The sequence below is a fragment of the Schistocerca serialis genome, chromosome 2 (genome assembly GCF_023864345.2).
Source record: "Schistocerca serialis cubense isolate TAMUIC-IGC-003099 chromosome 2, iqSchSeri2.2, whole genome shotgun sequence".
Lineage (NCBI taxonomy): Eukaryota > Metazoa > Arthropoda > Insecta > Orthoptera > Acrididae > Schistocerca > Schistocerca serialis.
Genome location: NC_064639.1, coordinates 505,864,028 through 505,891,628, shown reverse-complemented (window position 1 = coordinate 505,891,628; position 27,601 = coordinate 505,864,028). Strand labels below are relative to the sequence as shown.

General features: G+C 38.2%; 1 protein-coding gene across 1 annotated transcript in view; it reads left to right on the top strand.

Moving 5' to 3' along the window:
- LOC126456153 (gustatory receptor 5a for trehalose-like) overlaps positions 1-27,601 on the top strand; it is a 93,125-nt gene that overhangs the window by 9,738 nt on the left and 55,786 nt on the right. Inside the window, exon 2 of the mRNA XM_050091907.1 lies at positions 4,663-4,924. Within this exon, the coding sequence (XP_049947864.1) occupies positions 4,663-4,924 (262 nt within the window). The remainder of the gene's footprint in view (positions 1-4,662; positions 4,925-27,601) is intronic.

Here is a 27,601-nt window from a genome sequence, read left to right as displayed (position 1 = left end):
TGCAGAGTGAAAATCTCATTCTATTTTTTGCTTACTTGTCATTTCTTTTTCCGTGTGTTTTTGCTTTTAGGAAGCTTTAATTTTCGAGCACTAGTGATAGTGTTCCATAAATTTCGTGTCTGTTTTGAATACAGTCAGAGAGCGTCCCTCTAGTCAGCTGTAATGCTAGTACTGCCAGTGTCGTCGTAACTGCCGTCTGCTTCACATCTCCTGTGCAGCAAGTTACGTTAATTTAAGTATTAACTGTGTTCCGGGCAGGCACACGGGGGGAGGGGTTTATTAGTGATTGGGAGCTCCAATGTTAGGCGGTTGATGGAGCCCCTTTGGGATATAGCAGTAAGGTCGGGGAAGAAGGCCAGTGTTCACTCTGTCTGCTTGCCGGGGGCTCTCATCCGAGATATGGAGGAGGCCCTGCCAGCGGCGATAGAGAGCACTGGGTGCACCCGACTGCCAATTGTTGCTCATTTCGGCACCAATGTCTCCTGCCGCCTGGGTTCAGAGGTCATCCTCAGTTCATACAGCCGGATGGCGGAGTTGGTGAAGGCGGAAAGCCTCTCTCGCGGGGTGGAATCTGAGCTAACTATTTGTAGAGCCGTTCCCAGAACCGATCGCGGTCCTCTGGTTTGGAGCCGAGTGGAAGGCTTAAAACAGAGGCTCAGACGATTCTGCGGAGATCTGGGGTGCAAATTTCTCGATCTCCGCTATCGGATGGAGAAATGTAGGGTCCCCATGAATAGGTCAGGCGTGCACTACACGCAGGAAGCGGCTACAAGGGTAGCGGAGAATGTGTGGAGTGCACATGTGGGTTCTTTATGTTAGGGAATTTCCTCCCTAGGCCCGACAAGACGCCTCCTGAGACGCGACAAGGTAGCAGTAGACAAAACGCATCAGGGAATGACAATATTAATGTGGTAATAGTAAACTGCAGGAGCGTCTATAGAAAGGTCCCAGAACTGCTCTCATTAATAAACGGTCACAATGCCCACATGGTACTAGGGACGGAAAGTTGGCTGAAACCAGAGTTAAACAGTAATGAAATTCTAAACTCAGAATGGAATGTATACCGCAGAGACAGGCTGGACAGTGAAGGGGGAGGCGTGTTTATAGTGATAAAAAGTGCAATAGTATCGAAGGAAATTGACGGAGATTCGAAATGTGAAATAATTTGGGTGAAGGTGACGGTTAAAGCAGGCTCAATCATGGTAATTGGATGTCTCTATAGGCCCCCTGGCTCTGGAGCTGTTATGGCAGAGCACCTGAAGGAAAATTTGGAAAATATTTCGAGTAGATTTCCCGACCACATTATAGTTGTGGGTGGAGATTTTAATTTGCCGGATATAGACTGGGAGACTCAAACGTTTGTAACGGGTGGCAGGGGCAAAGAATCCAGTGAAACTTTTTTAAGTGCGTTATCTGAAAACTATCTTGAGCAGAGAACCGACTCGTGGCGATAACATATTAGACCTTCTGGTGACAAACAGACCCGAACTATCTGAAACAGTTAACACAGAACAGGGAATCAGCATAATAAAGCGGTTACAGCATCGGCGATTTCAGCTGTCAATAGAAATATTAAAAAAGGTAGGAAGATTTTTCTGTTTAGCAAAAGTGATAAAAATCAGATTTCAGAGTACTTGACGGCTCAACACAGAAGTTTTATCTCAAGTACAGATAGTGTTGAGGATCAGTGGGCAAAGTTCAAAACCATCGTACAATATGCATTAGATGAGTATGTGCCAAGCAAGATCGCAAGAGATGGAAAATAGCTACCGTGGTACAACAACCGAGTTAGAAAACTGCTACGGAAGCAAAGGGAACTTCACAGCAAACATAAACATAGTCAAAGCCGCGCAGACCAACAAAAATTACGCGAAGCGAAATGTAGTGTGAGGAGGGCTATGCGCGATGCGTTCAATGAATTCGAAAGTAAAGTTCTATGTACTGACTTAGCAGAAAATCCTAAGAAATTTTGGTCTTATATCAAAGCGGTAGGTGGATCAAATCGAAATGTCCAGACAGTCTGTGACCAAAATGGTACTGAAACACAGCATGACAGACTAAAGGCCGAAATACGAAATGTCTTTTTCCAAAGCTGATTCACAGAGGAAGACCGCACTGTAGTTCCTTCTCTAGATTATCGACCAGATGACAAAATGGTAGATATCGAAATAGATGATAGAGGGACAGAAAAACAATTAAAATCACTCAAAAGAGGAAAGGCCGCTGGACCTGATGGGATACCAGTTCGATTTTACACAGAGTACGCGAAGGAACTTGCCCCCCTTCTTGCAGCGGTGTACCTTAGGTCTCTATAACAGCGCAGCGTTCCAAAGAATTGGAAAAGGGCACAAGTCATCCCCGATTTCAAGAAGGGACGTCGAGCAGATGTGCAGAACTATAGACCTATACCTCTAACGTCGATCAGTTGTAGAATTTTGGAACACGTATTATGTTCGCGTATAATGACTTTTCTGGAGACTAGAAATCTACTCTGTAGGAATCAGCATGGGTTTCGAAAAAGACGATCGTGTGAAACCCAGCTCGCGCTATTCGCCCACGAGACTCAGACGGCCATAGACACGGGTTCCCAAGTAGATCCCGTGTTTCTTGACTTCCGCAAGGCGTTCGATACACTTCCCCACAGTCGCTTGATGAACAAATTAAGAGCATAAGGACTATCAGGCCAATTGTGTGATGGGATTGAAGATTTCCTAGATAACAGAACGCAGCATGTCATTTTCAATGGAGAGAAGTCTTCCGAAGTAAGAGTGATTTCAGGTGTGCCGCAGGGGAGTGTCGTAGGACGGTTGCTATTCACAATATATAAAATGACCTTGTGGATAACATCAGAAGTACACTGAGGCTTTTTGCGGATGATGCTGTAGTATATCGAGAGGTTGCAACAGTGGAAAATTGTACTGAAATGGAGGAGGATCTGCGACGAACTGACGCATGGTTCAGGGAATGGCAATTGAATCTCAATATAGACAAGTGTAACGTGCTGCGAATACATAGAAAGAAAGATCCTCTATCATTTAGCTACAATATAGCAGGTCAGCAACTGGAAGCAGTTAATTCCATAAATTATCTGGGAGTAGGCATTAGGAGTGATTTAAAGTGGAATGACCATATAAAATTAATCGTCGGTAAAGCAGATGCCAGACTGAGATTCATTGGAAGAATCCTAAGGAAATGCATCCGAAAACAAAGGAAGTAGGTTACAGTACACTTGTTCGCCCACTGCTTGAATACTGCTCACCAGTGTGGGATCCGTACCAGATAGTGTTGATAGAAGAGATAGAGAAGATCCAACGGAGAGCAGCGCGCATCATTACAGGATCATTTAGTAGTCGCGAAAGCGTTACGGAGATGATAGATAAACTTCAGTGGAAGATTCTGCAAGAGAGACGCTCAGTAGCTCGGTATGGGCTTTTGTTGAAGTTTCGAGAACATACCTTCACTGAGGGGTCAAGCAGTATATTGCTCCCTCCTACGTATATCTCCTGAAGAGACCATGAGGATAAAATTAGAGAGATTAGAGCGCACCCAGAGGCATACCGACAATGTTTCTTTCCACGAACAATACGAGACTGGAATAGAAGGGAGAACTCAGGGTACCCTCCACCACACACCGTCAGGTGGCTTGCGGAGTATGAATGTAGATATAGATGTAGAAATTAATTCGTTCCTTTCGGTTCTGAGCGCACAGCGAGCACGTAAAGACGACTAGAACAGAAAAGTCTCCCGCCAAGTATGAGGGCCTGGTGAGAGATTTCGCTGCCGTGATGCAGCCCATGTGACGTAATTGCCATGCGTTTCCTTCTTCATGACAAATCTCGGCCGCACTATGCAGGGGCAATAAAGATACTCCTGCAGCGTTTTCGAAGGGAAGTGTCTGATCACCCACAAGACAGCCAGTAATTGGCTCCCTTGACAGTCATCTCTGCCCACACGAACCACCGGCTATGAAAACAAAATTTTGGCACAGGCAGCGAGGTGTAGAGTAACGTAGAGAATTGGCGGATAGCACAGGCGGCTGCCTTCTATAACAAGGGTTCCGCAAAACTGGTACAACGGTACGACGAATGCCTGAGTCGGGAGTGGCGACTGTGTAGAGAAGTAGCTGAAAGGAGTAGCTAACTGTTTCAAATAAAACATTTTTGCTTTTCATAGCTGTTTCCATTTCACGGCCGATCGGACCTTACTTTCCGAATAGCCCTCATACAACTGCAATAAGCAAGGTCTCTAGTAAGTTATCCATCGCTGGGGAAAAGTGTTGTATGAAAGGGCGAACGTGTACAAATGGACGAACACTATCATGCTTCATTTTGTCCAGAAGTTTCATTTTGTCCAGATGATAATTAAAAATTTTATGACTACCCCTCGTATAAAGGGATTTCGAAACAAAGCTTCTAATGTGTCTAAGAAAATAAGGATTCTATCAGTGTTTATTGCCCTTTGTATCTTACGGCTGTGTGGTACGTATTTTTGAGGCAAAACTTATTGGTAAGTATTCAAAGGCGCTGAGTTTCCTAGCGAGCAGTTGAGAGGTGGACATTGGTGATTACGAGGAGAAACAGAAGAATGAACTAACGTATCGGGGAACAGGCGTTTCCACTGAGAAGCGGCACAGTTGAGGAGGTGCACGCTTGTTGCCGGCAGGCTGGGGTCGAGCGTGCGCGCGTGCCGCGGCGAGAAGCTGCTAGCGGCGGCGGTGGCGGCTGTAGGGAGGGCTTCTCAGGCGCCATGCGGCTGCCGCTGCGCGCGGCGGTGGTGTGCGGGTTGCTGCCCACGGCGGCCACAGGGGCGGGCAGCTGCGGCAAGCGCGCCGCCGCCGCCGTGTCCGTGGTGTCCTCCGCCGCCTACGTCACGCTGCTGGTGCTCACTGCGGCACACATTGCAGACGTCGCACGCCGTGACGACGGTAAGCAGATAACTCCCTGCAGCGCAATCGGCACAAGTTCATCGTACAACAACATAGCGTTCGTACTTCCTCCTTGCAGAGGCCGTAAGCCACTCTCTGTGGAATAAAGTTACGTACGATTACAAACGTATTATTTGAAGTATCCGCGGCAGGTGGCCAAATAAAATGACACACATTTTATTTGAATTAGTGGATTCTTACTTGCGAACGAGTCTTGACACGTCGTGAACAAAATAAACTCACCTCTTCTGGTTTAAACATAAAACAGTACTTCAGGCAGAAGAGCTGGTAATGAATTAAACGAAGTTCTTAACTAAACCTCGTGTAGAAACAAAATCCGATTAAAAGTTCTTGGCACACTTAGTACCGCAACGAAGCGCGGAAGGGATCAGTAAGAGTCAAAGTTCACAATGAGAAAATGTTTATCTCCGGTGAAGTCGCATTGAAGACAGACTCTGAAATATAATAGTTCCACTTTTCGGTCACTATACACGGGCCGCGTCTTTTCTGGACGGCCACGTTTCAGGATCCGGGACGAGAAGGCTGGGTTGAACGGTGGTGGCAGCTTAGCGACGGCTCCGGAGTGAGATCCTGACTGAAGAAATGCAAAAGTATTGGGCTTCCGACCCAGGACGCCCACTCGGATGAACTGTCTTCTCAGGGCCAGAGCGCCGGCCTAACTACATCCCTCGGCGCTAGGGTACAGTCGGTCTTCCTTCTTGTCACGTGGGTGCCACAGTAAAGAGGTCTGGGGGGGGGGGGGGGGCAGCGATCTCTATTGGCGCATCAGTCGCCGTCTGGTGGCCTTGTGTAGCATAGCAGACCTCGAGTGTCGGCTGTAAGAAAGTCGGCTGCCCACATAACTTGGATCTCATGACGGTTGGGGGCATAGTAGGCGTTCTCCCACGCTACTGCGCTTTTCTACTTCAGCTTTGCTGTTTTTATGTCACGCTGCTGGTGCATTTACAACTGGATGTACTTGCCTCTACAACGGCCGCTGCGATACCTGAGTGCCGAGGATCAGGCTGCAGCTACAGATGAACGCACCCACGTCTACACAATCTGATCAAAAGTATCCAGACACCCCTATGTAATGAGCAATCGACCACTGCACTAGGTCTCACGAGAGACGAACCTGGAAGTGTGGAAAGATCCTGGGAATATTGAATTATCAGTAGAGAAGCAGTGAGATCGTGATGGATCCGTCAAGAGAGATCAGTGACTTTGAACGTGGACTGGTCGTTAGATGTTACTTGAGTAACAAATACGTCACCGACACGTCAACCATTCTAACGCTGCTCAAGTTGACTATTAGTGATATGGGTATGCAGTGGAAATCCGAAGTAACAAGGAAAACTAAAGCGAGACAGGGAAGATTTAATGCCATAACGGACAGAGAACGTCGAGTATTGTAGCGGTGTTGTAAACAGTAGCAGCCCGAATAGCACAATGACTGTGCGTAGGGCGTTAAAAAGAGTTGGGGTACAATGGTGGATGTACTCTTCATAAGCCATATACTTCTGTAAACGACGCTTGACGTGGTGTAAAAAGCAACTTTACTGGGCCGAGGGTGACCGGAAACGAGTGACGTGGAGTGATGAATCATTCTCTACCCTGAGGCAATCCGATGGAGAGGTTTCCGTTTGGCGAATGCCTGGAGGACATTACCTGCCCTCATGTGTAGCACCATCAGTGAGATCCGGAGAAAGTGGTTATACGGTCTGGGGCGTTTCTCATGGTTAGGTTGTGGTGTCCTTATTGAGTTTAATAAAACGCCAAATGCAGAGTCATATAAACACAGTTCTCAGTATTGTGCGCAATATACGGTAGAGGGACAATTAAGAGACGATTGTTTGTATCTACATGGTAATGAATCATGTTATAGAACAGTATCTGTGAGGGAATCGTTTGTGGACAGTAACATTCCCGAAATGGACTGCTTTGCGCGGCTGACCTGAATCCAGTGGACCACTTTTGGGATGAGTTACAGCATTACTTTCTTCAACTTTTATAGTCCTGTCTTCCTCAGTTGCGTGCAATATTACGGTATATTAATAATTTTTACTTATGGACCGTCTGACAGCAACTGAATAAAATTGGCACTAAAATTGTGTTTTATTCAGTTGCTGTCAGACGGTCCATAAGTAAAAATTATTAATATACCGTACCATTAATTTCGTTTGAGTCTCAGTGTCCAACAACATTATCTTCCCCTGTTTCGGTTCTTACGGAAGAATAGGCTGGCGTTCGTCCACATACAGGGTGTCGCAGACTAGGTGTTAGAAACTTTTTGTCTACTAAGACGTAGTAAGGGGTATTAAATTGTCATTATACACTGAAGCGCCGAAGAAACTAGTACAGGCACGAGTATTCAAATACAGAGATATGCAAATAGGCAGAATACGGCGCTGCGGTCGGCAACGCCTATATAAGACAACATGTGTCTTGCGCAGTTGTTAGATCGGTTACTTCTGCTACAATGGCAGGTTATCAAGATTTAAGTGAGTTTGGACGCGGTGTTATAGCCGGCGCACGAGAGATGGGGCACAGCATCTCCTACGTAGCGATGAAGTGGCGATTTTCCCGTACGACCATTTCGCCAGTATACCATGAATATCAGGATTTCCGGTAAAACATCAAATCTTCGACATTGCTGCTGCCGGAAAAAGATCCTGCAAGAACGAGACCAACGACAACTGTAGAGAATCGTTCGACGTGACAGAAGTGCAACCCTTCCACAAAATTGCTGCAGATTTCAATGCTGGGCCATCAACAAGTGTCAGCGTGCGAACTATTCGACGAAACATCATCGATATGGGCCTTTGGAGCCGAGGTCCACTCGTGTACCCTTGATGACTGCACGACACAAAGCTTTACGCCTCGCTTGGGCCCCTTAACGCCGACGTTGGACTTTTGATGACTGGAAACATGTTGCCTGGTGGAACAAGTTTCGTTTCTAATTGTATCGAGCGGATGGACGTGTACGGGTATGGAGACAAACGCATGAATCCATAGACCCTGTACGTCAGCAGGGGACTGTTGAAGCTGGTGGAGGCTCTTGAATGGTGTGGGGCGTGTGCAGTTAGAGTGGTATGGCACCGCTGATACGCCTTGATATGACTCTGACAGGTGACACGTACGTAAGCATGCTGTCTGATCACCTGCATCCATTCATGTCCATTGTGCATTCCGACGGACTTGGGCCATTCCAGCATGAAAATGCGACATCGCACATGTCCAGAATTGCTACAGAGTGGCTCCAGGAACACTATTATGAGTTTAAACATTTCCGCTGCCCACCAAACTCACCAGAAACGAACATTATTGAGCATATCAGGGATGTCATGCTACGTGCTGTTCAGAAGAGATCTGCATCCCTCGTAGTTTTACGGATTTATGGACAGCCTGCAGGATGCACTGTGTCAGTTCCCTCCAGTACTACTTCATACATTAGTCGAGTCCATGCCACATCGTATTGCGACACTTCTGTGTGCTCGCGGGGGCTCTACACGATATTAGGAAGGCGTACCAGTTTCTTTGGTTCTTCAGTGTATTTATGCTAAAATAAACAAACTGAAATTTTCAAAGTGGTTTCCTTCTGCAGCAATAAGTGTACAGAGCATTGAACTGAATTCCTCGAGGAATTCTGAAGAACATCACTTTCAACTGCACGAAGCTCTCTGGAAATTGCAGTACGATGTTCCTCGAGTGTTGCAGGAATGAGGATTATCTTTGAACACTCTGTCCTTTAGATAACACCATAAGAAGTAATCACAGGGGTTGAAATCATAACTATAAGGATGCCATTCCAGCCGGCCGGAGTGGCTGAGCGGTTCTAGGCGCTTCGACGTGGAACCGCGCGATCGCTACGTTCGCACGTTCGAATCCTGCCTCGGGCATGGATGTATGTGATGTCCTCAGGTTAGTTTGGTTTAAGTAGTTCTAAGTTCTGGGCAACTGATGACCTCAGAAGTTAAGTCCCATAGTGCTCAGAGCCATTTGCCATTCCACATCATGTTCAATGAATGATAAGGTGTCCATGGCGACGATCCGATGTCTGAAGGTCACCAAAAGAAAGCGGAAGACATCTGCAGTACAGTGTGGACGTACTCCATCCTGTATGAACCAATAGTTTCAGAGAATTCGGTGGCGTTGTGCACTCGGTAAAAAACCAAGTTCCACATCTTGTTTGTTTTTATCTTCTGTGACAGGTTCCTCAACTGAAATGAGCCCAATAATGCACTGTCCCCAGTTTACACACCAAAAAATGACTTTTTGTGGATGAGGTGGAGAGTAACTTCAAAGTGTGGATTCACAGTACAGCTGTTCCAACGTTAGTGCACCATTTCTGAAATGTGAAGTGAGACATTATTCAGTGAGCTATATAATTCTCAGAGATACAATACAACAATACCACAAAGACAATCATTTCCGAAATACAATTAAATCACAGCAGACAAAAACTTTCTAACACATATTCTGTTTATTCAAACACCTCCTTGGAAGTATCCCCAGCAGAGTTCACGCCTTTATAAAGGCTAAGGTGGACACACCCCATATTAATGTCCACTAATAGGTGTCCAGTTTCTTTTATCACGTAGTGTACATTTGTACTCTGCAAACCATTGTGAATTGCGTGGCATGGGGTACTTGTAATTGTGCGGTGTTGTGAAAGGACACATTTTATTACTATTATTATTTGTCCAGCAGCGTCAGTACACTGTTTAAGCATCAATAATTACAATATTTAGCCTCCAACAATTACGTTATATAGCAACCATCAACTACAAAAAAATTTAACACAGAGGAATATTTGTTTCCTTATGGCAATTAAAAAAATAGTTCTTCACAATTAGAAAAAAGGAAATGTTCCTAATTACTGAAGGCAAGTAATAATTTTTTCCTCTATTAAAAATGTTTAAAAGGGTCACAGCTTTTTGAGATACAAAAGACTTTTACAATTAACTACTAAAAATGTCGGTTGCACCCTCTCTACAAATATTGTTATTATTAACATACTTGACTTACCTCTAAACTCGTTATCTGCAGATTTTATAATAAAACATTCGAAATCAAATGAAATCAACTGTCGAAAACGTCTGTGCCGTCAAAAGCTCACGACCCTCTGGCTCTGACTGTAGTTTCTTCCACTACGTGGCAGCACTATGCACTGCTCTTTACTCCTTTAGGAAACTGAAAAAAGCAGTACACGGTGTTACCCCGCTGAAGGGCATTGCAAAGCTACATACAGGAGCTGAAAGATTGTATGAAGCACTTTTTTCTTTTTTAAGAGATAAGTTAAAATCTGGAGACTGTTCTAAAGTAATCTTAGGAAGATGAAATAGCTAAGCATGTGCTTTTGTTAGTAAAGACATTTTATGGAACATCTTCTGTGCAGTTGAGAAGATTAGTGTACGAATATGCAGAGGCAAGTAAATTCAGTATAATTTTAATAAATCATTCAAAACAGCTGGAAGGAATTGGATCACTGGGTTTCTTACAAGAAATCCGTCAGTCAGCATTTGAATACCTGATACCGCAATTCTTAATCGGATCTCATCTTTTAATGCGAGTGATGTTAAACTCTTTTGTATGTCCATAAGTTTGATGCCTCTGGAATTTCTCATTTTAATGAAATGGGAATATCAACAATTGAAAAGCCAGAAGAAATGTTTCCACCCAAAGGGCTAAACAAGTCGGCTCATCAGCAAGCTGGGAGTGTGGGAAGAACGTTGGAGAGCATTGTACAGTGAGTGCCAGTGTGGCAAATGTGCCTCACAAGTTTTTCTTCCTCAGCTTAGGTTAACCACTGTCTTACAGAGAGGGAGGAGGGGGGAGGCACCAAATTCGATATGTGAATACAGAAAATTGGTTGAAGCACTTTGCTAACGTCACCAAGTCATCTAAGAACCATAGCGTTCTTTCGATTTTAGACATTCACGCTAGCCATGTATACCTAGAAGCCTGCCCGGGTTCCCGGGTTCGATTCCCGGCGGGGTCAGGGGTTTTCTCTGCCTCGTGATGACTGGGTGTTGTGTGATGTCCTTAGGTTAGTTAGGTTTAAGTAGTTCTAAGTTCTAGGGGACGGATGACCATAGATGTTAAGTCCCATAGTGCTCAGAGCAATTTGAACCAACCTAGAAGCCTATAACTTTTGCGAGGGCAGTGGAACAGCAGTGATAACACTGCCCACCTCACTACTCTCACAGGCTACAACCTTTAGATGTGGCCTTTTTCAGCAACTTGAAGGCTTCAGCAGTTCCAAGATGGCCGTCGAGTAAGTGAAAAGAAACCATTTCCAGAAAGTTAAGTGATTTAGACAGGAATATAATTTAGTTTAACGCCGACAACAAATTAAATACGTGCATTAGTGTATCGTTTAGTCTTGCCGTTAAAGGTCTCGCTTTTCTTTGCGTATTTTTTCAGAAAACACGAAAAGATCGTAACTTCGCGAAGTCTCGCTTAGGCTTAAATTTTGTAAACGTGTTTGTTTCTTGTTTCACGGTAATTTAACTAGTTTCTCGGTAACAAATAAGTAAACTACCGTAAATAGCGTACAACTTCATTGTTTTAATACAGATTCCAGAGAAACAGCGTAACTTTATATCAGAAACTTGCTTATATACATTTGTTTATAGGCCTAATTCTCGTAACGTTTTTGGAGAATCAAAGTTAAAGTATCTCGTTTAATTGTCCTTTTTTTCATTCCATCGAGTGAAATATATAATAAATAGCGTATACCTTCTTTGTTTTAATACAGATATCAGAAAAACAGCGGAATTTTAAATCAGAAACTTGCTTATATACATTTGTGAATAGGCTTAATTCTTGTAACGTCTTTTTTGATTTTCGGTTATTTAATTGATTTATTCTAGCTAAAGTATTATTTTTGCCATGAGTGAGAAGTGCCTGACTTGCCGTAGAATTGTTAGTTCCGGGGTTTGGTGTGATGGATGCAGTAGTTTTTTTCACTGGGGGGACTGCAGTGGCTTGGGTGTCGGGAAAGTGGATCAGGCTCATCAGCGGTTATGTAGGATTTGCAGCAGAGACAGAAAGATAGTGGAACAGGAGGGGAAAATTGCTGCTCTTCAGGCTGAGCTAGAACAGGCTAGGGAAGATCTGGACAGGTTAAGGAGGGAGAAGGGCAAAGAGAGGTGGGAAGTGGCAACAGGTAGCAGAAGGAACAGGCCTAGAACTAAGTCTGACAGTTTTGTGGTGAATGTCAAAAATAAGTTTGACCTGTTGCTTCAGTTAGAAACTGATGAGCCTCAAGCAGAGGTAGGTGTAGACAGAACACAACGAACTTTCAATAGGAAATTGAAAAAGAATGTAGGAAAGTCATCGAAAAGGAACAAAGTTTTGTTGTTAGGCAGTTCTCATGCCAGAGGTGTAGGCCACTTCTGCAGGAGGAATTAGGACCAGAATACCAGGTGACAAATTTTTTCAAACCAAGTGCTAGTCTGGATCAGGTGACAGAGGATTTAGGTTCACTCTGTAAAGGATTTACCAGGGAAGGCACCGTGGTTATTGTGGCAGGGCCAGGGAACAGCATCGACAGAGATCCTGGGTACAGTATAGAGTGTGACCTGGTAATGATTGCGTCAGCATCGAGACACACCAATGTTGAATTTGTATCTGTCCTGAGACGCCATGACCGGCCTCATTTGAACTCTTTTGTTGGGAGAGTTAATTTGGAGTTGGAACGGCTGCTTGGGTCAGGTGCGGGGGCTCATATTGGTGTGGTTCCTGTTGATTCTCTCAGGAGGTGGGACTATACCAGGCACGGCCTACATCTCAACAGGAAAGGGAAGGGGAAACTGGCTGGGGCAATAGCAGGAAATTTAAGTGGGGGAGGCACTGCCATGAATGGGAAAATACCAGTGGTTACAGGTGTTGGAGCAGCACCTTTTTTAGGATAGGTAAGACAGAAAGATGTCAAGTTCTACGAGACGTCAGGGTTCAAACAAATCTTCAGTTTAGGAAAGAAATTAAAGAGCACAATTCTAGCACATTGGATCACCAATCACAGCTGTCAATTATAAATTTTCACCAATCTGCAGAAATTTTATCTCCACCAAATTGTATCTCAGTCCTAGGTAATTGCATTGATGAATTAAAGTCACCCAACCCAGTTGACATAATCTGCCTCTCTGAACACCATGTGACCACTGGTATAGGAACTAGGCCTAAGCACAATGAGAAACTCAGACAGGAGAGTACTGCAAATGTTAGAATAAGGAAAGGTTCTTATAAAAGTATAATTAAAAATAAAGTAAGTATATTTCATCAAAATATTGGGAGTTTAAAGAATAAAATAGATGAGCTTCTGGTTTGTTTAGAAGATTTAGAAGCTGAGGATGAAATAGATATACTATGCCTGTGTGAGCATCACATTGTTACTGATATGGATAAGGTAAATGTAAGTGGATATAAGCTCTCTGCACACGTAATGAGAGAAAATATGGAGAAAGGAGGAGTTGCCATATATGTCAAAAGTTATCATTGTGCAAAAAGTATAGAAACAAAAAGGTTTTGTGTAGAAAAACATATAGAAGCATTTGTCTGTGAGCTTAAATTAAATAAAGGCACATTTATAATTGTAACTGTATATAGGTCCCCATCAGGAAATTTTCATCTATTTCTGAAAAATTTGGACTCCTTGTTGTGCTATCTGTCACACAGGGGGAAGCAAATTATTATTTGTGGGTACTTCAATGTAGATTCTCTGAAAGAGGGTAATAGGAAAAATGACCTTGAAGTATTACTCGGTTCTTTCAATTTGACACCCGTTATTGATTTTCCTACTCGGGTGGTGAAGGATAGCAGCTCACTGATAGATAAATAGTTAAATATACTCGTAAGAAACCTTGTAACAAACCATGGCTTACTAAGGGTATAAAAATATCTTGTAACCGGAAAAGGGAAATGTATCTGACAGCAAGAAAGAGTAGTGACCCAGAAACTATCAAATATTATAAAAAATACTGTGTTATATTAAGAAAAGTTTTTAAAAAATCCAGAAGTATGTGTATCATGTCTGAAATCAGCAACTCTGATAATAAAATTAAAACAATTTTGAATATTATTAAAAGAGAAACAGGTCAACCAAGAGCACAGGAAGACAGTATTACCATCAAATTGAATGAAAACATTATGAACAAAAAGTCAGAAGTTGAAAATATTTTTAATAATCATTTTCTAAATGTTGTAGATATAGTAGGATCCAGGTGTTCATTAGAAGATGCTAGGCTGTTAACGGAAGAGGCCATACCTATGCAATTTGATACAATTGAAATCTCACCCACTTCTCCCTCTGAAAGAAGGAAAATAATAAACTTGAGTAAAAGCAAAAACTCACATGGAATTGATGGCATTTCTAGCAAAATACTAAAAGCTTGTTCTCAACAGGTAAGTAAGATTCTCAGCCACCTGTGTAATAGCTCTCTGGAACAGGGCATTTTCCCTGATAGACAGAAATATGCTATTGTTATACCTTTACATAAAAGAGGGATAGATCTGATGTCAACAATTACCATCCAATCTCCCTTCTAACAGCATTATCCAAAATTTTTGAGAAAGTAGTGTATTCAAGAGTAGCTTCACATATCTGTAAAAATTAAGTACTAACAAAATGTCAGTTTGGTTTCCAGAAAGGTTTTTCAACAGAAAATGCCATATATGCTTTCACCAATCAAATTTTGAATGATCTGAATAACCGAACACCACCCATTGGGATTTTTTGTGATCTCTCAAAGGCTTTTGATTGTGTAAATCATGAAATTTTGCTAGACAATCTCAAGTATCGTGGCATGAGTGGGACAGTGCACAAATGGTTTAATTTGTACCTAACTGGAAGAGTGCAGAAAGTTGAAATAAGTAGTTCTCATAATATGTAAAGATCAGCACATTCCTCAAACTGGGGAACTATCAAGAATGGGGTTCCACAAGGGTCAGTCTTGGGTCCTTTGTTGTTCTTAATATATATTAATGACTTGCCATTCTATATTTATGAAGAGGCAAAGTTAATTCTCTTTGCTGATGATACAAGTATAGTAATCACACCTGACAAACAAGAATTAACTGATGAAATTGTCAATACTGTCTTTCAGAAAATTACTAAGTGGTTCCTTGTAAATGGACTCTCACTGAATTTTGATAAGACACAGTACATACAGTTCCGTACAGTGAATGGTATGACACCATTAATAAATATAGACCTTAATCAGAAGCATATAGCTAAGGTAGAATACTCCAAATTTTTAGGTGTGTCCATTGATATATTAAATTGGAAGAAACACATTGATGATCTGCTGAAACGTTTGAGTTCAGTTACTTATGCAATAAGGGTCATTGCAAATTTTGGTGATAAACGTCTTAGTAAATTAGCTTACTACGCCTATTTTCACTCATTGCTTTCATATGGCATCATATTTTGGGGTAATTCATCACTGAGGAATAAAGTATTTATTGCACAAAAGCGTGTAATCAGAATAATAGCTGGAGTCCACCCAAGATCATCCTGCAGACATTTATTTAAGGATCTAGGGATATTCACAGTAGCTTCTCAGTATATATACTGTCTTATGAAATTTGTTATTAACAACCAAACCCAATTCAAAAGTAATAGCAGTGTGCATAACTACAATACTAGGAGAAAGGACGATCTTCACTATTCAAGATTAAATCTAACTTTGGCACAGAAAGGGGTGAATTATACTGGCACTAAAGTCTTTGGTCACTTACCAAATAGTATCAAAAGTCTGACAGATAACCAACAAGTATTTAAGAAGAAATTAAAAGAATTTCTGAATGGCAACTCCTTCTACTCCATAGAGGAATTTTTAGATATAAATTAAGAAAAAAAATAAAAGATAAAAAAGTTGTTATATTAACTTAAGTATGTTGTTAAATTAACTTAGTTATGTCATGTATTGGAAAATTTGACTCGTTCCACATCATTACGAAATATCATATTCATGATCCATGGAACTAGCATTAATCTAATCTAATCTATATTCTAATCTAATCATTTAATCAAGAATGTCCCAATTTTATGGAGTCTAAACCCTACCAGAAAATAACACCCTATAACATTTGTCCTACCCTTCGCAAAGACTTCACGAGGATTGCAGCGTTAAATATGAAAGTAATGAGACAGTTGTGCTTTGTTTTTCAAAGATGATGTAGACAAAAACTTACAAATACAGCCTGTAGTTGAAATACAATTCAGAGATTTTCCTCCATTACCACGCCCTCTTAAATGGAAGAAAAGTGCCAGACAACAGCATTCCTCACTTTTCGCTTTGAGTCCTAACAAAGTTAGGTTAGAAAAAACTGCACTGCTTTCAAATATGCATCCAAATATGGGATTATTGATGTAAAGTCTCAGATGCAGAAAATTATTGGGTACAACTTAAGTATAGACAAGAATAACTCAAAAATTTATAGTGAACTAAACTTTGGTCAATCACTAATGACTTTTAAGATGAACTCAAATCAAGATTTTATAAATGAATAAAGAGTGATGATTCAGGGCTCTATCATATGCAACATAACCATTTATATAAAAATATTTTTCCTAGTAAAAGAGTTTCTAGTAAATCACAGTAACCCCAAGCACATCCACTACACAAGCACTATTAATGAATATATTCAGAACTGCAACAGGATTGTTTATAACAATAAAGAAGTACTACATAATTGATCAAGAAAATAATTCTTGTTTAAAGTTAAGGATGTTTGTGGGAAATGAGAATAAAAAGATAACAAGAAACTTAAAGGAGAACATGTATCTGGAAGGATTAAAAATAATATTCAAATATGAAGGGAGGTATTCAACCTCCTTACAAAATCTTCATCCACAAACACTATTTATTAATAATAATAATAATGAGCGTATGGCATTGGTGGATGGGAGACCCCTGGAGGGGCGGTTTGGCCGCCACTCCACAAGTTCTTTAACGCCACTACAGCGACTTGCAAGTGAATGAGGATGAAATGATGATGAAAGACACACAACATCCAGTTATCTTGAGGCAGAGAAAATCCCTGACCCCACCGGGAATGAACCCGGGATCCTATGCTTGGGAAGCGAGAACGCCACCGCAAGACCACGAGCTGCAGACTATTTATTAATGAAACTGGATTACATGGATTTATATGCGGATATAAAATGACAATAGCTATGCATTTTAAGGACTGTTTTATGGGGGATACAAACTATAATCAACAACTGAAAATTTACAAGATCAAATTGAAAATTTACAAAAGAAATGGCAAGTGTGTTCTGAGGAAGAGAAGAGAAGAAATTCAAAACTTAAAAAGATGAGAAGTGCTTCTAGAGCGAATAAGGCATACACAATCATACAGGGCTATTACAAATGATTGAAGCGATTTCATAAATTCACTGTAGCTCCATTCATTGACATATGGTCACGAAACACTACAGATACGTAGAAAAACTCATAAAGTTTTGTTCAGCTGAAGCCGCACTTCAGGTTTCTGCTGCCAGAGCGCTCGAGAGTGCAGTGAGACAAAATGGCGAAAGGAGCCGAGAAAGCGTATGTCGTGCTTGAAATGCACTCACATCAGTCAGTCATAACAGTGCAACGACACTTCAGGACGAAGTTCAACAAAGATCCACCAACTGATAACTCCATTCGGCGATGGTATGCGCAGTTTAAAGCTTCTGGATGCCTCCGTAAATCAACGGGTCGGCCTGCAGTGAGCGAAGAAACGGTTGAACGCGTGCGGGCAAGTTTCACGCGTAGCCCGCGGAAGTCGACGAATAAAGCAAGCAGGGAGCTAAACGTACCACAGCCGATGGTTTGGAAAATCTTACGGAAAAGGCTAAAGCAGAAGCCTTACCGTTTACAATTGCTACAAGCCCTGACACCCGATGACAAAGTCAAACGCTTTGATTTTGGGCGCGGTTGCAACAGCTCATGGAAGAGGATGCGTTCAGTGCGAAACTTGTTTTTGGTGATGAAGCAACATTTTTTCTTAATGGTGAAGTGTTTAAACCTCCTCTACCAAGAAACGTGCCAGAACTGCGAGCTTGCATCAACGATGCTTTCGAACTCATTGATGGGGACATGCTGCGCCGAGTGTGGGAGGAACTTGACTATCGGCTGAATGTCTGCCGAATCACTAAAGGGGCACATATCGAACATTTGTGAATGCCTAAAAAAACTTTTTGAGTTTTTGTATGTGTGTGCAAAGCATTGTGAAAATATCTCAAATAATAAAGTTATTGTAGAGCTGTGAAATCGCTTCAATCATTTGTAATAACCCTGTATATCATTGTATGAACAGAAAATATTGATTTGACAAAGACGTTTGGTATTTAAAAATTATTTTATGACGAATTTTAATCTGGTTACTACGTGATTATATATAAAAGCAGAAAGCTTCAAACATGGTTAAATGTACTTGCAGACACACATCCAAACTGTGAAGAAATAATAAGAATATAATGCAATCCAGTGGCAGCTGAAGCAGCCTTAGGGCTGTTCCCTAACTCAGTTACCAAATACAATACAACTAATTATTGGCTATAAAGAGCAACAACTTTTACAGGATGTAAGAAATCTGTTACATAAGTATTTTTACTTTTATTTGTCTAACAATTGTGAGAATTATTACTTCCTAATCATTTAACACATGCTTTATCTCCTTTCTTTCTCAAACCTTTTCAACAAGATATACATCAGGATAATTAGTTTTTTGTAAAACTTGATCATAAAAATTTCCTTTCACTTCTTCTCCATTTAAATCTCTTAATTAATGTGTGATAGGATCAGAATGAATATGACTTTCAGTTTCAAAAATTTCTGTTGACCAATTATCCTTCTAGTTTGTTGATTCTCACTTTATCACACATATTACATTTTTCCTCCACTGAAGCAGACTTAAGTCTGTAACTCAGCTTATCATTAGATATAGCAGCAGCTGGCTTATATGTTTTTCATTAACTTCCATTGGTTAAATTTTTATTATTGACAGTTTTGTGTTGTTGCATTCATCAGTTAGTTTCGAAGTCGTATTTACCCACTTACAATTTCCTTGAAAAACGAATATCTTCCACTTTTTTCGCCTGCAATGTTCTGTAACATCGTTCTAATACAGATGGTTTTAATTCTGTAAAAGATGGTTAATCTTATGTTTCTGCATAAGTTCTTGAAAATGTTTGTTGTAAAATTCTATCGAAATCGTATTTACCCACTTACAATTTCCTTGAATAGCAAATATCTTCCACTTTTTTCCCCTGCAGTGTTCTGAAAAATCGTTCTAATACAGAGGGTTTTAATTCTGTAAGAGACGAGTAATGGTTATTCTTGCGTTTCTTCATAAGTTCTTGAAAATCTTTGTTGTAAAATTCTAAACCATTATCTGTTTGTATACTTTCCTGGAGTTCATACTTTGAATATTTTTTCAAAAGCATCAGCTACATCTTTATTAGTTTTATCTTTAACTGATATAGCCCAATCAAATTTCGAAACACATTGATAACAGTCAACAGATATTCTTTTCAAGTTGCCAGATTCCATTTCTACTACATCAGTTTGCGATAAATCGGCTACTGAATGAAACTACATTTCTTTTTGAAAAATTTTTCTCGTTGTTTTTTGTAATTCATTTGTTATTTCTGCATGCATAGTCAACCCCTCACCTACAAAAAGTTTTTAACAAATTTAATCTTTTTAGTTTTGTATACTGTGCAAAGAACTTCAATAATCTGTCTTCTATTTTTAGTTGTTACTTTGTGAGGATTATGTATTTCTGCAAAATTTCTTCATTTCAAACACCAAATGTGAATATATGTGTATACAAATTTAAAATCATTAGTTACTGTTCTGATGTATTGTCATAATTTGGTTCTAAAATTAGTTCACCAAACATTAGTAACTCACCTGAAGTAAGTACTGTGTAGCAGACTGCTTTAGAGGTCTTTGTCTTTCATTTTCATTTCAAGTAATAGATTATTTAAATGAGTTAGATATAAAATTTGAAGTTCGCCAACATTAGTTTTTTATCTCTCTTTTAAAATCAGTAGATGAGGGATCACCATCTAAATTAGCTCAAAATGAAGTAACTCCCTTGATTTTTACATAGTAATCAAATGTGAAATTTTAATATTTCATCACTAGAAACAAAATGAAAGTTCAATTTATATTAGTTGCACATTCTTTGTTGCAGATAACTTAAATGGCTTAGGTCTGGTGTTAAATCTGCCCTTGAGAAAGAATCTGTGAAAGCTTTTTCATTCTCCTATTTTGTAAAGTAATTTGTTGTCTTAATATGTGTATAGGTGTTCACTTGTGTTAGAACACTTGTGTATTCAGATTTTGCAACATATTCTTTTTCTAAGTGTTGTTTGGTAACTGCATCATAACCTCTTACTGAATCTTTTAAATGTACTAACCTTCTGCCTTTGGAATTAATATATCCTTGAGATACTTAAGAGATGTTATATAGTTATTTATCAAATTGTTTAATTAAATTTTCTATTTTTGGATCAATTCTTGTATCTAACTCATTCAAGTTTAGTTTTCCATTACTGAAGCTACATATAAGCTGCATCTTATTTCCAAAAATATCCATTCATTAAATTCAAAATATCATTAAAACAAATAAACACAAATAACTTCATTACAATGTTAATTCGTTTTTTTTGTAGAACAACTCACTCTCACAATGATATTTAACCAATTCTTCAGGAATATTTCGTGCAACTCAAGCAAAAGGAATTTTTAATTTTTTGCTCTATAATAACAAATCTAGTGAGTTCCAACATTATCATAAACATCTACATTTACTATTCCAGATTCGTATACTGTAGGATGATTTGGCTATTCATAAATTATATACACACAACAAAACTGTTTAGTTTTTAATTGTTTGACAAGTTTTGCTGTATCAAAGTTACTTAATGTATTAGGGAATGCTTCAACTATTTTTTTAATTTTTTTTTATTCCAGCAGCAGTTTTCTTCTCCATTACTAAATTGTGTCTCTTCTGTTCTTCCCATTCTGCATCACCTTTCTTCATACTTATGACTACATTTGCAGTAGCTTCAGCTCTACCGGTTAGTGATGCGACAATAGCTAAATATGGTAATGCCACAAATAACAAAGGAAGAAATTCCCCTTCAGGTATTGTTAATTGAGAGTCTTCTTTCGTTTTTGGTAGATATTAAGTAGTATCTATCACAACAGGTATATCTGAAGTTATGAGTAAATTTCCACCAGTTTTTTATCCTTTTTCCTGTTTCAGGACATCACTTAAAATTATGAGTACTATGTAACTATTCATTATTGCGTTTAGTTTTAATTAATTTGGGCTTGGTTTTGACATTAGGTAGTTATTTGTAATTGATGCTGAAGTTAGTCATTTATAGAAATAAATTTTTTTATGAAAACGAATATTTTTATAGTCTCCATTCATTTTCGTCAAGTTGAAACCCCATACCTAATTTTCTCTTCCTGTACATTATTCCTTGAACTGGTGTAGCTGCTGATTTTTCTCCTAATCAAGCATGAGAGGCATGCATTCCTTTTTTGCAGCTAACTGAAATTCTTTATCTGGTTTGTGTTTTTTAAATTTTTATTGTCCCTAATGACAATATCAAATTTTTTGCAATTTTCGTCTAGTGGATATATTCCTTCATCTCCTCTAGCTGATCTTTCATCTAGTTTGGTTCCCACACCACAGAATCTATAGCCAATGGATGCATTTCGCATGGAAGTTTGTTAATCAAAGTTTTTACTAGCCCCTTACTGTATTTATCACTTTTCCAAGAAGTGTGATGAAGATGGCTGAGAAATCTAATCAGATATCGAATCCCCTTTTCATTGCTGATTGAAAAATCATTTCATTTATTGTCATTTCTGTGTTATACCACTTTTTCATTATGAAAATTTTTATTTCCAGCTATTTCTTTTATATGGATTATTGCTAATCTATCGAGCAATTCTCTCACATCTTTCATCCAAACATATTCAACTGATGGGCCTTCATTAAATGTTCACCCACTTTCCATCGGAATCTATATGACTCGAATCTAGGAAATAGACATTAACAATATCTTTTATAAAACCTTTTTATTTTTCACCTCTACTTGTTTTTATGTTGTTTGAATTACTATTGGAACATAATGGTCCTGAATCGTATAGTATATCCATAAAATTAGATAATTCACCTGAATCGAAATTTTCACCCTTATCATCCATATTAATCTATTTTTTAGTTAAGAGATTCATCAGTCCATCTATACCTTCTTTTTCTTTTCCACCAATTGTCAATTTATCTCCACTGAATATGCCAACAGATCTTTGTCTAAGACTTTATCTTCACTATTGTTAATATATTTTCACATTCTTTAACTTATATTTGGTTCTTAGCAACACCCTGAGCTTCATCTTTTTACTTTATTCTAGTTTTAGTCTCTCTTCACATTTATTCAATGGTCATGTATTTCTGAATCACTTAATCTATATTCATACTTAGCAGAATGATCATCAGACCATCCATACTTTGGACTTTCATATCCCAGTAAACACCCATGAGAATAATAGGAACCATCTTTTTTTCAACCTCTCTATTTCCTTCAGTAGCTTCTAGAACATTATCACCTAATCACTCCACTCTTTCTTGTACTTTTTCTGTTACTTTAATAACAGGTTGATATTTTTTATATAGTATGTTCTTGATAATTGTTTCCTAAACTGATATCTTTATTTCAATTCTTCAGCTTTCTTCTATGTCATTTAGCTTTTTAACTACCTCTGGATTATATTTCGAAAAGGTTTGATACAGATAAAACATTTATAAAATATTTTTAATGTTTAATGCATTTATTATATTGATAAAAAAATTTTAATTTTCTCCTGAATTTTCCATCCATAGGTTTCCTAGTCATACCTGTTGTGCAAAATCCTAACTGATCCATTTTTCAACACTTCCTATAATATTCCTTATTTTAACAAAACTTACATTACCACCAATAAACTCAAGGTAAATATGATTATAAATTTGTGCCATGCCCTCTAAAAATATTTTAAAAAATCAGATCATCTTTGATCAATTGTTCAGATATTACTCTCAATAAAAGTAGTACTTGTCTTATTATATTTATCTTCAGTTTTTTTATACCTTTTAATAAATTCTTGATATTTTGGTCGGTCTAAACTTTTAGAGTAAGCATACAAGTGATTGATTTAGTTCTAATTCATCCAGGAGCTGAAATATAATTATCAATCATTAACATCTTTTTCCCACATCCACTTGACCCTATTGTAGCACATCAAATAGAATTTGGTAAAAGCTTACTGTGTTTCTTTTTCGATTTCTGGTTTCCAATCTGTACTTAAATATATAACTTTTATTAGTATTAAATGAACCATCTTTTTCAATTGAGAGGAAAAGGAACTGTTCTCAAAAAAAGATTGACTTTACCTATACAAGAAAGTTATAACAATGTTGCACTAGTTAGATTTCATACATTTCTAACTCCAAATACCACATAGAAAAATAATAGACGGTATTGTGATGGAGAAATAATAAAAATTCCTGTTGTTCCACATATTTTGAAAAATTGGGAAAATTTATTCATTGAAAATGCCTAATGTTCACATTAAAGCAAACGACATTTTAAATAGAATTGTTATTGAGAGTGATTTAAGTTGATATGGATAAAAAGACAGTGTAAACCAAATTTTTGAAGCTAATGCAAAAACTGTCAGCAATGACGTTCCTAAAATTATCCAACTTAAATTAATCATTATAAATTTTAATCTAGCTGATGGGGTTTTTGTGAAGCATACTGGTCATTTTCATCAAAAAATAAATATTATTGCTTCATTGAAGGCAAATGCTGAATTTAGTGTACCACTAACACATGAGCTGCGTTACCTGATGGATATTCCAATTTTTGACTTTATATAGGATTTAGAAATAACTGTAACTAATGAAAACAATAATTTAATCAACTTCAGTGGTACTACTGTAATAGCTATGTTGGAAACGGCTTAATAAATTTTATCCTTATTAAATAATTAACAAAATCGAAAGGTATCAGTTTTACTCATTCCATGTGAATGAAAAAAATGAATATAACCTTAATGTTCCTAATAAGGATACTGGAATTAACATAAATATAGGAGACAGATTGCATCATCTTAACAGTGCTCAGTTGTGTGTGAGCTTAAGTATTATTGGAACTGATAGTTCAAATTATCCAACACATGAAGGAAAAGCTTATAAAAATTCAGTTCACTGTTATGCAGCAATTATGTGGGAATGTGATTCTTCTGTAATTGTTACTTGGAGTTCCAGTGCTGGAGATGCTCTTCTTATATAGCCCATTACAGTGATGCTGGAATTGAAATAAAAGGCACTCTTCCAAAAGGAGATAATATTGTTCTAGAATACATGGAAATTAATTTCCCTTTTGTTAAATATGAGCCATATTACAAAGTACAGCAATGAGGAAATATACCGAAAAATCCAAAAATTATTATATTTTATGAACTGCAATCTGTACTGACTCGAGTGGGAAGAAGAATCTGAGATGCACTGTTTTGTAACGGTTGTGTTTCAAAATTAATCACAAAAATAACCAACTGATCAATTCCGCATTATTTGATGTTAAGTTATGCAAACTATACCTGAAAAGTGGATGGAATGAAATTTTCCCACAGGAGATGTGGAACTTAGATCCACCAAATAATTTTCTCAACAGTTGTGATGCATTTCCTGATTTTAATGGAGTTACACGGTTGAAGGTTTATGTTAACATCAATCCATATAATTTCATAACAAACTATCCTATCTATGTGATAAACATATCTCACAGAAAGAATATTGTGACCTCCCAGAAAACAGCAATGAAATTTGTTGCAACTTTTGATGAAAAAATTCCTGCAGACAATTCAGCCTATGTAATTATGTATGTACAAGAAAAATCTCACATTTGATGCACAACACAGGATACTAACTGAGAATTTTGAAACTGAAAAATTGAGTACCTTACCTATTAAATGGTATCCGATTTAATTTACTTTATTTTTCTGAATAGCTCTTCTTATGTAGATTATGTTAGCATTTTGAATTTTTAAAATCAATTTGTATATGGTTGAGAAAGGATTTTCAACTGTCTCAACGAGTTATGCAACCCAGCTTACTTCCATGTACTAGTGGAGACAGATTTTCAAGGTCTCTAGCCCTGTCCAAATATGCAATCGGAATTCAGTTATCTATAAAAACAAAAAGTTGCAACAAAAATAAATTTCATGCACTTAAATGTAGTCAACTGAAATTACATGTGGAATTTTGACTAAACTGTAGTGTGAAAATCTGTCAACAGACAACCCCAGGGCAAGCTCCAATTAAATAAATATGGGAGCATTCTTTATTTTAAGCAGAAATTATTCTTTTTAACATTAATTTTATTATTGTAACTGACATTACGTATTCATTACATTTTGTCTCTACAAATACGATATCTGTGGTAGTGGGATGTTTCTGCAGCGTCTGGCTCACTTTTCCCAAATTGTTGAAAAATAATATAAGTGCTTCAAAATACAGAAATATCTTGCTGTTCATATATTAATTTTATTTTTTCTTACATTCCCCTATTACTTACAAAATCGAGTTTAAGGAAAAAAAGAAAAAGAGTCCTCTTACTATAAAAATAAATTTTATTTACCTAAAATTGTCCTAACTTCCTTTAGCAGTCATGAGATTTTTAAAAAATAATGATTTTTCATGTTGTTTGAGTGAAAGCTTGACAACATTTTTACTAGATTTATCATGTAAGTTTAATTTTCTGGTATCTCAATGCACATTCTTTACACACTCGTAAATCGGACATTAGGTGGCTTTAGTACCCTACTACTGCAAGACAGTAATATAGAATTAATCAACCATCTTTTATCTTAGTTAACATGGACCTATATGTTTTCATAGAAAGATGCTAAGTCTTTGTATTGTACAGAGCACAGTGATGTAAAGGGGCTCTGAATCTCTTATGGTTTTTCTAAGTTGTTGGTAGTTATGACTTTAACTGGACAAATGTTTCTAAAGTAATTTCTGAACTTTATAAATACTTTCACTGTAAAGTTTGCTTAGCTACTGGCTCAGTATAAATCGGTAGACTCAGAAAGTGTTCCAGCTACTGACTGGGTTTAGGACTATCACTTCTAGCAAGACATATTGATAAGACACCCATAAATGTCAATATATGAATAAAAGAACTATACAAACCTATAAAGCAAATAAGATTTGTGTAGGTCTTTGAACTGTTATGGCATGTACTTGGTTTTTGAAACCACAGTTTTATGCTGTTACTTTTAGTAATAAGCAAAGCTTTTAATAAGAGTTGAAAATAATTGTTGTAATCGGACCTTTAAGAAACATTTATAGTTTTGTAGAATTTTAACTATTCACTTTTCTCAACACATTGAGAATATCATAGAACATACTACTCAAATACTTTAAAAATTGTATGTAAATATATTAATGGAAGTTAATAAGTATTTGTGGAGCATTTCAGCACTAGGAAGTAGAACCTTCCAGGTACGTAAGTGGGGATAAATTGGAGTTCTTGACACAAAATTTAAACTAGAACAATTAATAAAATTATTGGTCTAGACTAAAATGGATACTACTTAACTTAACTTGTACTGAAGGTAGTGACCTTGGTGATCTTCTGTGGCAAAAGTACATAATTGTCATACAGGATCAAGGCTCTTGATGTAAAATACTCCGTAAGTTATCTTCTTGACGCTGGAATTTCACGATTCAGAGCACAGCTACAAATGTTATGATGTAATTTCCAATATAAATACACATCTGAGGCATAATTAATTCATTGTTGCTGTAATTATTGCTCCAGTGAGTATTTGGAATGACAGTAGTTTGGATGCTAGCCACCGAATAAACCTGTCACAAAGACCTCTTATGCTACTTCACGCTAAACTAACTGTTATACTTCCACCAAAGCATTTCGTTGTGGAGGGACTTCCTGCTGGGTTTTACATTTCATGCAATCCTACATTCCCGGTGCATGAACCAATCATATATATAATACTATAAAACATTTGCATATGAGAGAATATAGTTCAAAAAATACATTAACAAATTGATTTTGTTAACATAATTTAACAGAAGTAAGGACATTTATTACCACATATGTTAAGTTAAAGAACGTCAAACATAGATATTACAGAATTCATAACAAACATAGCATTTGCATAAAAGAGATACAGTCGGTATTATACATAAGTGTGGTAAACTCTAATTCCCCTTCCAACTTTTTCCTTGGCTTTCTTCACAGTTTGCTCAGTGTACAGACCGAATAGCGTTCGGGATAGACTACAACCCTGCCTCAATCCCCTCTAACTATTGCTTACCTTTGTTGCTCTATGTCGTATATTTCTTTGCGGTGTATTTCTTTTACGAAATGTGTGAACCTAATAGCTGTAATAAGACTCAAAACACAAAGGAGTTAGAGACGATAGCTGTCAGTGGACATTGATTTAAATCATTGGAAAAAGTTGAAAATTTAAGCTGAAGTGGATCCGAATGCCAGGTCTCATGCTTACTTGGCAGATGCGATTATCACTGCACCATCCAAACACAGGGTCATCGCAGCTGCATGCCTCCTGTCGGACCCAA